The sequence below is a fragment of the Phaeoacremonium minimum genome (genome assembly GCF_000392275.1).
Source record: "Phaeoacremonium minimum UCRPA7 unplaced genomic scaffold PA7_03_scaffold_413, whole genome shotgun sequence".
Classification (NCBI taxonomy): Eukaryota; Fungi; Ascomycota; class Sordariomycetes; order Togniniales; family Togniniaceae; genus Phaeoacremonium; species Phaeoacremonium minimum.
This window is the reverse complement of record NW_006921315.1, coordinates 374,644-385,278: the sequence shown is the minus strand read 5'-3', so window position 1 is coordinate 385,278 and position 10,635 is coordinate 374,644. Positions and strand designations below refer to the sequence as shown.

Below are 10,635 nucleotides of genomic sequence, written 5' to 3'. Positions count from 1 at the left end.
TCGCGAAGCCCGAGTTCATAACCGGTGGCTGCCTATGCGGCTCGATCCGCTACAGAGTCGACTTCCCCAAAGACCACGACTTTGAGAAGAGCGTACGAGACTCGTGACCTTCAGAGCATACTCCCCTCAACAAAGCCTTGCTTACACCCCCACAGTCCGGCTCCTGTCAATGCACCCAATGCCGCCGACAGACCGGCGCCCTCGTCTCGATAGAGCACGCGGCGCCCCTGTCCTGCTTCCGGTACACGACCGGGGAGGGGCCGGCCGCGGCTCCACCGTCGGCGCTGAAGATCTTCTCCGCCACCCCGGGGATCCACCGGGGCTTCTGCGGTGAGTGCGGCAGCACGCTGTACTGGCGGCGGGCAGCGGAGGACGAGATTGGCATTATGGCCGGGACGATCGACCCGGAGTTCCTGTTTGGCGAGGGAGGTAAGTTCAGTAAGGCGCTGGTCGGCGGTGGAGGGCCGCATTGCTACTGCGAGAATGAGATTCCCGGAGTCACGGATGATGTTGGCAAGGAGAGCGGGGTTAGGTATCAGAAAGGGACGAGTGGGCCGAAGATGTCATGAACACTTAAACACGCGATGTTGTAGATGAGTTTATTCTTCATGATATCGTCTAGTGAAGTCCGTAGACTGCAATAACTTTGCAAATGAGATACACAAGCCGTCAAGAATATATCCTGAATACAGTTTGAAAATATGACTGAACCAAAGAAGCCTTCACCCCATGGGGGTTTTTCAAGACCGTCTCCAAAACTCCTCTAACAATATGCTGCTGAAAATCAAAACGTAAATGTTCATACATTCCACTGCGGGATGTTCAGTCCTCTTCGCTAACGGAGCTCTCCGAGTCCATTGCAAACTCCTTCTCCAGCGCAGCCTCTAGGTCTTCTATGTCCTCATCGTCATCGGCCGGATCCTCTTGCTGGTTTTGCTGGCCCACCGGACTGGGTAGCTTGAACGTCCCCATGGGCTCGTCCTCCTCCTCTTCGTCGTCCTCGGGAATATCTGGTATGTCGAACTCCTCCTCGCCGTCGGCATCGTCGTCCTGATCATCTTCGCCTTCTCTCACGAATTCCGAAAAGCGTCTTACTGGGAACGCCGGAGAGAAGTCGGTAGTCTGGTTGAATCTCGATGTCGGCGCATCGCCCTCCGGGAACTCGATCAGCAGCCCGCCGTCGTCATCATCGTCCTCCTCTTCGCTCTCCACCGGTGAGCGGTCCCTCCGCTTCACCTTCTCAACCTTGGCCAGTGGTTCAGGCACGCTGATCGGTGCGGGCGGCTCTTTCCTCTCCTTCTCGGTCGCCTTCTTTGTCTTGTTCTGGTGCTCCTTGAGCTTCGCGAGCGCCTTCATGCCGGACTTCTCTCCCGCCGGCTTGCTCTTGACCGCGCTCGAGCTGCTCGCGGCATTGCTTGAGTTGCTCTTGCTGGCATTGCTGCCGACCTGTACTTTTATTGTGCTATTCAGGTGGGGGAACTCCTCGCGGAGCGCCTCTGGGTCTGTGTTGTTTGGCGTTCTTGTGAGGTTCATGTTGAAGACCGAGTCTACGCGGTGTAGCACAAAGGCCTGGCGGGACGGGTCGAAGATGAGGACGAAGGGGCTGCTGCCATTGCTGCTGTCGGGCGTCGAGGACCGGCTGCCGCTGTATGCGTACCGCCCGCCGTCGTCGGTGAAGGAGAGGTCGTAGGCGCCATTGCTCGGGGACGGTTTTAGCCTGGCATTGGCGGGAGCTGTGTCTGACGAGAGGGCGGGCTTGTGGTTGTCTGCGTCCAGAGAGGTGAGATGTTAGCGATGACGAGCGAGGCCACGAGGCTTCGTGGTGGTAGGGCTGGGGGAAGGGGGGCTGCCAGGCTTACATCGCACGCCGGTGTAGATCTCCTTGGCCGGCTTGCCGAGGAGGGCGTCGCTGAGGATGACGGGGTATTTGCCGGTCTTCGTGGGGTCGATGACCCCGGCTGCGTTGGCTGCAGCCATGAGCGTAGGTCGTTGTTCTACAGAACCCCAAAAAGCAAGCGCAGCCAATGTCCAATATGGGTACAGTTTGTGTGGTGTTGTGTTCTAGAAAAGCACTGCTGCTGTTGAAGGAGTGGGAGTGTAAGCGGCTGGCAGGCGTCAAGTGAATTGAATCAGATCAGATCAGCGGCAGCGCGGGCAGGCGAGAAAAGGCAGCCAGCGGGAAGTGGCTGCTGGCCGATGGTTCTTTTGGCGCTAAGTTTAGTTCGCCCACAGTTGTTCATCGATCAATTCTGGGCCGTTCCAGCCGCCTGTTAGCGTCTGCTCGCCTAGAAACCGACCAACTACGAATGATTGAGGCGCCGCTGGGCTCTCTCTCTCACAGCGCTGCTGCACAGTAAGGTAGATGTTAGGTGGAGTGGAGTCCAGATTCCCTCTAGGTAGACTCTTGAGATGTTCCCCAGATTTCGGCTGCGCGGCGAGGCACAGGACAAAGCAGCACTAATCAGGCTGCTAAGTCAGCTCCCGTTCAGCGTTGCAGCCCGTTCTTTAGTGTCTATCACTTAGGAAGCCGTTTCTGAAGCGTCTATATTGTATCCTAAGAGATATAGTCGCGGAAGTGTTCAATAAGAATGAGATGAAGTCTCAATTTGATGTCTTTGAAGTGAATTGCTAATGTCTTATTGTTTACAGCTGAGAGTCGCCTCATGTCTCACCAGGACAAGAAACCGCTTATGTCATTTACAGTGGTGTGTGACGGGATGGACGGCCGCCGGCAGCTGACGGTAGAAACTTAGATTGGCGAGGAAGGCACAATCCTCAGCTGTGGATGCTCACTTTTACATTTACATTTCCATTTCCATTTCCATTTGGTGCCCTACCATTGAAGTAAGCCAAGGCAGTCATAGATGATGGATATGGATTAGCAGCAGCTCTGTTGACGCTCTTCGTTGCACTTTGCTCCATTGACATTGACAGAAGAGGTGTCACTGCATCCCTTGATCGAAGCTTGTACATACAGTAGTGCCAGTTCAACACGGCAGGAACACCCGTCATATACCTACCTCCTACCTACCTTTACCTTTGTGGTGGGGCGGGGCGTTCTTTCTGCTAGTAACGTTAATATGAATACAGAGCTCGAGGCTTCCAGATATTCCATGCCAGGGGCAGCTTTTAGTCGTATCCTGATCCTGGTTCGTGCAAATCACTTGTTGAATGGGCTGGCTGCCAGCATGTAGTTCGAGCACCGGTACTTCCACCATCAAATCGCAATTGCCTTTTTATCACATACCAGTACACTCGAGAATCAACAAACCCTTTGCTCTATTTCGGTCGTTTGTATTGTCTCAATCAACTGCCCACGTTCTCAGAGCCTCACGACCTGCCTAGGTACTTACTGCGTAGTCATGTACTACCTAGGTAGGCATCGACAAGCTACATCGATATGACAAGTTCGCTTCTGCTACTTCCTAGTCGTACGCACCTTCACTGATTGTTGTCATTGATCCATAGCGTACGAATACATCTCGTATTCTTCCTGCCTACAGCGACAGTTGGGCGCAACGGTGGGAGGAGCGGAGAACATTCTTACTTCTGTTAACCTTATGCAATGGGGTCTTTCGGGACTGCCTGCGGGACTTCTCCGCCCGTTGCTCAGTCATCAGTGTCATCAATCCGCTGAACACGAGCAGAGACTAAGCAAGCGAGGATCCAGTGTGGCCCCCCTTCGAACCTTCGGCTCAGGGATCGTCGGAGGGCACCTCTGTGCAGGCCGCCTGCCTTCTTGCTTTGGGCGTGCTGTTTCCCGGCTTTGCACTCATTTAATTCCCAGGATGCTGGGTTAAAGAGCGCAAATAAATGGATATGGCTGGGTAGGAACCAGGAACCCGATGGCTGTTTCGCGTTTCAGGAAACGGATCGACTAGCCCGAGATGGGTGCTGTACTCGAGTAGAGGTTGGCAAGCAGGGCCGAGAGACGTCAGACCAGTGCCGCTCCTCACCAATCGATGCTTGCCAGCATCACGCACTCCCGCCTGGTCGGTCGGCTGTCTAGACTACTAAGGCCGCTGCAAGCTTTCCATCAAGCCCGTCAGGGATGGAGCGAAGGCGCACGTCACCCCACAAGCATCCCAAAAGTTAGTTTCCTGTATGCCATATTGACGAGTGGAGAGGGTGCGATCCCAGCGAGTACGAGCTTGCTCGTCAATAATAGCCTTTCCTACTCTCTGTTGATGGCCTATGTCTTCTCAAGCATCTGCCGTTACTCGCCCTCGCGTTTTCATTGTCCAAAGTTTTTGGAAGATTTTGCATGCGCATGACGCCTTTGTTGTTGCTCTCGCTTTGTGTTGCTATTGTTCAACCTTGCTGAATCCGGCGCCGGCCCCTTCATTTGACTGCGTCCTACGGGAGCTTGGAGGAGAGGCTGGACACTGTCCAAAAAACCTTGGAACAATTGGACAATACGCGGACAAAATATCAATATTAGCCTGCCTCACCTCGCTGCCGGATCTTCGGAACAGCTTTCTTTTGCTTTGGTTCCTTCTAAAGTATTCTCACTTCTTCCTCGTGGGTTAATCTGCACCTGCATTGCAGCTCTCAGTCAGGTTTCGGCTATTCTTTGTCGAGGCATTTATTCCATGCCGTAACCAAGACACTGCGCCGGAAAATGCGGGGTTGGTGGAGAGCTGGCGCTGCCGGCCGCTGGGCCGCTTCGCTGATGACCGTTGCTCAAGTCGCCCGAGCGTACACTCTCGATCCCGATTCAGGAGGTAAGCCAGCATTCTCGTTACCGCTGGGAAGGACAAATTCAATAGTAAACTCCACAGGCTAATCCAAAATGTCTAGACTCAATCAAGAAGATTGCTTCTTCAATGGCAGACGACATGATGTCATTTTACACAGGGAACGAACCTGGCGGCACCCCTGGTTTACTCCCCCAGCCATATTACTGGTGGGAAGCCGGCGCCATGATGGGAGCTCTGGTTGATTACTGGTATTACACTGGTGACACGAAATGGAACGACATCACACAGCAGGGTCTTCTTTTTCAAGTTGGCCCGAATAACGATTATATGCCGCCAAACCAGACACTGACAGAGGGAAATGACGATCAGGGGTTTTGGGGAATGGCAGTCATGTCGGCTGCCGAGTACAACTTCGACAACCCGCCAGCAGACAAACCACAATGGCTAGCCCTAGCACAGGCCGTATTCAATACCCAAGCCGCGCGTTGGGACACTGAGCACTGCAACGGGGGCCTCCGATGGCAAATATTCACTTGGAATAACGGGTTCGACTACAAGAACAGTATATCCCAGGCGTGCTTCTTCAACATCGCCGCTCGCTTGGCGCTGTACACAAACAACCAGAGCTATGCCGATTGGGCGGTAAGGACCTGGGACTGGATGGTTGACTCGAAGCTGCTGAACCTGGAAAGCTGGTACATCTACGACGGTGGAGATATCGACGACAACTGCACTAAGCTCACACCCTACCAATGGTCTTACAATGCTGGCGGCTTCCTGCTCGGCGCTGCAGCCATGTACAACTATACCACGGGCGACACGCGGGAAATGTGGAGGGAGCGTGTCGACGGCCTGTTGAATGGAACTAAGGTCTTCTTCACTGGCAACGATAGCGACATTATGACCGAAGTGGCCTGTGAGCCGGTAGATTTGTGCGACCTTGACCAACAGAGTTTCAAGGCGTACCTGAGCCGTTGGATGGCAGCTACCACAAAGTGGGCACCCTGGACATTCGATCGCATCAAGCCGCTTCTCAGATCTTCCGCTGTGGCGGCAGCAGCTCAATGCACAGGCGGCGACAATGGCAAGATGTGCGGGCTCAAGTGGACGACCGATGGCAAATGGGACGGCTCAACAGGTGTTGGCCAACAGATGGCTGCCATGGAGGTCGTGCTCGCGAACATGATACAGGAAGTCACCGCGCCAGTCACGAACTCTACTGGTGGTACGAGCCAGGGCGACCCTTCTGCTGGCGGCTCAGATGTAGGACGAACAGATCCTTTCAGCATTCTTGATGAGATGGACCCGATCACTACGGCTGACAAAGTCGGTGCGTACATTGTTACGGTTGTCTTAATCTTGTCACTGTTGGCTGGAATGATCTTCATGCTTCTCGACGAGACGAGCGACAAAACGATGCGTGAGCAGTTTGCAGGCGTGATATTCGCAGCGCCAGGTGCGGCTCTTCTACGTAAGAAGTCTAGACTACCGACCGCAAACGAGAAGGGCAAAGGAATAGAGCGGCCGTTCAGCGATCAGAGCTCTAACGAGGTGTTGACCGAAAAAGCGGCACCTGCTGTCATGTCCAGGCCACGAGATCGTCGATCGGGTGATGGTGATGAAGTGCGTGAAGCCTGGCGTCCCAGACGAGCTACACAGGATGATGATTTTGGAGGTGCTCACGACCCAAGACGAGGAAGTGGTGCAGGCTTTGGCATCATAGCATCCTTGCCATCACACCCACGAGTGGAGGAGCTCTCCGGCGGAGCGGCTCCAAGGAAATCGAACTCATCAAAACGGAGTTCGCTAAAGAAAAAAAGCCCGATGGCGCAGAACCAGCCGCAACAATATGCGTAGAGCCGTGTATTGGAGCAATGGCAGATCAGCGGCACGCATAGTGGGCTAGGCATAACCGTCTCAGCTACGGCAAGCGAGAAGGAGCATATGCTTTAACGACACCTCATTGCTTTTGGCGTTTTTGGACGTGATTTGAACGGCTATTGCGCAGCGTTTCTTGATGTCTTTAGGCTTCCTGTTTTACATATTCCACGACCAATAGGAAAGCAATACCGGCTGGTAGGTCATCGCGTTGGACGGACTTCCAAGGGATTATCTGCATTCTTGGTACGCCAAAACCAGGTGGCCATCATACATCATCATACCTGAGTTAGGGAAGACTCGGATAACGTAACGTATATATGCACGAGAAAGCTCCAGGGCATGTTTATAGGCTACGGCTGCGGTCTGCAATGACTGCGTTGATGAATATCATGACATTCAAATAACTGTGCATCGATGTCTGGTGAGCTGTCTCATAACACTTTGGAAACATGGACAAGAATAAACGCCTTGGTTGCTTACATCCAATCAAACGCCCTGGACTGTACTTCGAATTCAGCAACCAGGTGGCTGTCATCTTATATAAGTCTGGCCGCAGCAGTGGTGATCGGCAACCGTGCTGACGCCCCAGAAGCGCAAGGGCGCGCGGATCCTAGAAGGCGTGGACCACCCAATGGGGGCGTCATCGTACTGCTTGAACGTATGAGGGCCTTTGGCACACACGACACGCCAAATCAGTGCTCGACAACATGGAGACGATCATTTGGTTTAGGCGTCGAGTATTCCAATCCGCCGCAACCTCTTCGGAACGTCGAGTACGGGTCGTCGCATGCCATTGGGAACCTCGGGTCGTGGGCGAAATAAGAATATGACGCCTCCAACTGCCTTACCTTGGTAGAGGCTGTGAGACTCGTCGACTACAAATAACCTGCTTCCCGACTGTCTCCACGATATGGGCTTGCATGTCATCCTGACAGTAGATATCTTCGCTATGGCAAACGTATTTCGCCCTACATTGCAGTTAGCGGCGCTGTCGCCGCTGACTGCTTGGTCGGTCATCCAGGCGATCAAGGGCATCTCGGCAGACATGGTGGAACACCGGCGCTCAGTCTTCCTGTATCTCAGTCTCGCAGCACTCCTCCTTTTTACGCAATGGGTCTTTCTCGATAGCGTCCGGGCTGCCATCCGCGCAAACAGGCTGGGCTGCAAGCCGGTGAAGCCGTACCCTTTCCCCAAGAAGGAGGTCGTCGCCGGTATGAGACGGGCGTTCAAGGAGCACAGGGTCATGGACGCGCTGAAGGCGCGGCTGGACACGGTCGGCCATACGTTCGTGGACAATGGGCCGTGGGGCGGAATGATCATCACGGACGAGCCGGAGATAGTCAAGACGATTCAAAGCACGAACTTTGAGGACTGGGACATTGCTGGCCCAAGGCTGTGGAGTGCCGTGCAGAATTTTGGGAGGCGGAGTATCTTTACGAACAATGGGGCGAAGTGTAAGCCTTCTTTTGATTTGGATCTGGAGGCGGGTGAGTGTCGAGCGAATGACGGGAGGTTTATCTGTGTTGATTTAGGGGTATGGACTGTTTCGGTTGGAAGCAATGCTGACAGTATTGAAATAGGGCGTGCGGCGAGAGATTTGATCAAGCCGGCCTTTGTCCGTGATGAGATCGCGGACCTTGCGGCGTTTGACCGGCATGTTTCGCGTTTTCTAGAGCATATCCCCAAGGATGGAAGCACAGTAGACCTACAGCCTCTATTCCTGAAATTAACAATGGACTCTTCGACGGATTTTCTGTGAGTTTATGTCTGCTCCGTGTGACAAGCATCCTGAACTCACCAAATCTAGGTTTGGCTCCTCCACAAACACGCTCACCGAAGCATCCCCATCTGCTAAGCGATTCACTGATGCTTTTGAGTACGTGCTTTACACGAATGCGAAATATGCATACACCGGACCACTCAATCTCATCCTCCCCGACCGCAAAATAGCGGCTGCCAGGAGAGTCATGATAGACTGGATCCGGGAGTACGCAGAGAAAGCGAGCACTGAGGATAAAGCCAAGAGGCGAGAGCGCAAGTACGTCTTCATCGATGCCCTGGTGGGGTCCGGTGCGGATCAGGAGTACATTTGCGATCAGCTGCTGGGAATCATGTTCGCGGGACGAGACGCGACGGCTATTGCCATGACGGTGCTCTTTTGGTTTCTGGCGCGCCATCCGGATGTGGTAGCGAAGATCAGGGAGGAGATGACGCAGCTGGGCGATTCGGGGGACAATCCTACTTGGACTCAGGTCAGAGGCCTGAAGTATTTGAGCAATGTCATCAAAGAAACACTTCGACTCTTCCCTCCAGTGCCGATCAATTCGAGGACCGCGAATAAGGATACGGTATTGCCGTGCGGCGGCGGCCCTGATGGCAAAGCCCCTGTCTATGTGAGGAAAGGCTCGCCGTGTCGATGGGTGCTGTACAGCCTCCACCGCAGGAAGGACCTTTATGGAGAGGACGCAGACATCTTCCGCCCTGAGCGGTGGGATGACCTTGATATTGAGTGAGTCGCAATGACTACTTTAGGCGCTCTATTTAGAAAGATACTGACTGAGACGATCTAGCTCGTGGGACTGGTTGCCGTTCCAGGGTGGCCCTCGTCGTTGTATTGGGGAGCAATTCGCCATCACAAATATCTCATACACGGCCTACAGGATCCTGCAGAGATTTCCTTCCATCGAAGCTCGGGACGATGATGCTTGGTTACTTAGCCACAGTGGACCGACTGTTTTGTTGTACAAAGGCTGTAAGGTCGGCATGATACCCCTATGATTGATATTGCGTTTGCAGAATCTTGGATAAGGCGAAAGACTGCACGGGTCTTCCGAATGGAGATCCAGACATGCATCGTTCCTCGACCAACAACGAGAGTGAGACAAATACGGAAGAGCGGCCCTTGGTGTTGCCTAGAGCGGCTGTCAGGGAATGTAATTCTTTGAGCATTCCGTATTCCACAAGCAAGACCTCTCTTCGTGGTGAGACCAATCTAGATGCAGTCATACCATACAATCTCCCTCCTAATCTGGGTTGAAGTAAGGAGCGGCCGTGTCGCGCACATGATCGTTTGTGGGAAAACTAGGCTGAACCACGAGGCCCATTCTCTACAGTGCACATGCATGCCCCGATTATGCAAGAGAAGCCGCCATTCGGAATTTATCTTTGGCGGCCTTGTCTTAGAATTGTTGGCTATCAGCAACGAACATCTTCCGTTCATCGGCTGGTCGGTCGCTAGGCGTCTGCCGGATGCTGTACAACGGAGGTACGGGAACGTGCTGCATCTACCCGCGATGCCGCCGTTTCAACATTGGAAATCGAGACCATTTCGTTAGCTCTGAGATCTTACAGGTCTGGAGATCTCTGGGTGAGACAACAGCCGTCGAACATCATATTGATCTTTCGGGCGAACAACCGTTGACATTTGTGCCGATCAAAGACGTCTATGTCTGCTTGCCCTGTATTCTACCCAGGTGCTATTGTATGTGTTAGCTGCCGTTGTCCCAAGCTGCTATTGTGTCTTTAGAACGGGCTGTAATCTGATAGTTGGAGCTCTTACATTGGTGTTGCATTTGCGCCGTCTCACAGATAGAAGGCCATTCAGTGTGAGGAAGGAACACTGTTAGTTAAACAGCACCTTCCCTCCCTGCCGCCTTGACATTCACATTTTCAAACAACATCTACAATTTAACAGATCCGTCTACCGCAAACTGTCAATTGAATCATCAAAACTGTACCAGATAATTCAAAATAGGTAGAAACGGAAGTGGACCATCGGAGCAAACAACAAACCCTCAAATTATCTCGGGCTGCTTTGCCGACCACCCCCAGATCAATAGGTCCTCAGAAGAAACCACCTGCTACCATACTGAGTCCTCTTGAAGACCGTCATCTCTTTAATGAGCCCAATATCGTCCTTTTAATCTTTTAGCTTAAATCGTCCACGCTCAGCCTCTAGTATTCACAATCTTTTTTCGTGGTCTCGACGATTAGGAAGCAGTTCGGGAACTCGCCTTAGCCTGAACCCTCTTTCCTGCGAGTTTATGTCAGTTTC

General features: G+C 53.1%; 3 protein-coding genes across 3 annotated transcripts; 2 read left to right on the top strand and 1 right to left on the bottom strand.

Annotated features, from left to right (window-relative positions):
• Positions 1-822: 822 nt before the first annotated feature.
• Positions 823-1,977, bottom strand: UCRPA7_5454 (putative ell-associated factor protein; the record flags this gene model as incomplete). The annotated part of the gene is made up of 2 exons (XM_007918001.1): positions 823-1,766; positions 1,860-1,977. The coding sequence occupies 2 exons, from the start codon at positions 1,975-1,977 to the stop codon at positions 823-825; spliced, it is 1,062 nt and encodes a 353-aa protein (XP_007916192.1).
• Positions 1,978-4,672: 2,695 nt separating this feature from the next.
• UCRPA7_5453 (putative glycoside hydrolase family 76 protein) lies at positions 4,673-6,423 on the top strand (the record flags this gene model as incomplete). The annotated part of the gene is made up of 3 exons (XM_007918000.1): positions 4,673-4,724; positions 4,801-6,156; positions 6,290-6,423. The coding sequence occupies 3 exons, from the start codon at positions 4,673-4,675 to the stop codon at positions 6,421-6,423; spliced, it is 1,542 nt and encodes a 513-aa protein (XP_007916191.1).
• A 1,107-nt stretch (positions 6,424-7,530) lies between these two features.
• On the top strand, positions 7,531-9,094 carry UCRPA7_5452 (putative cytochrome p450 52e1 protein; the record flags this gene model as incomplete). Its single annotated transcript, XM_007917999.1, has 3 exons — positions 7,531-8,035; positions 8,162-8,336; positions 8,389-9,094. 3 exons carry the CDS (start codon positions 7,531-7,533, stop codon positions 9,092-9,094), a joined length of 1,386 nt encoding a protein of 461 aa, XP_007916190.1.
• Positions 9,095-10,635: the final 1,541 nt, after the last annotated feature.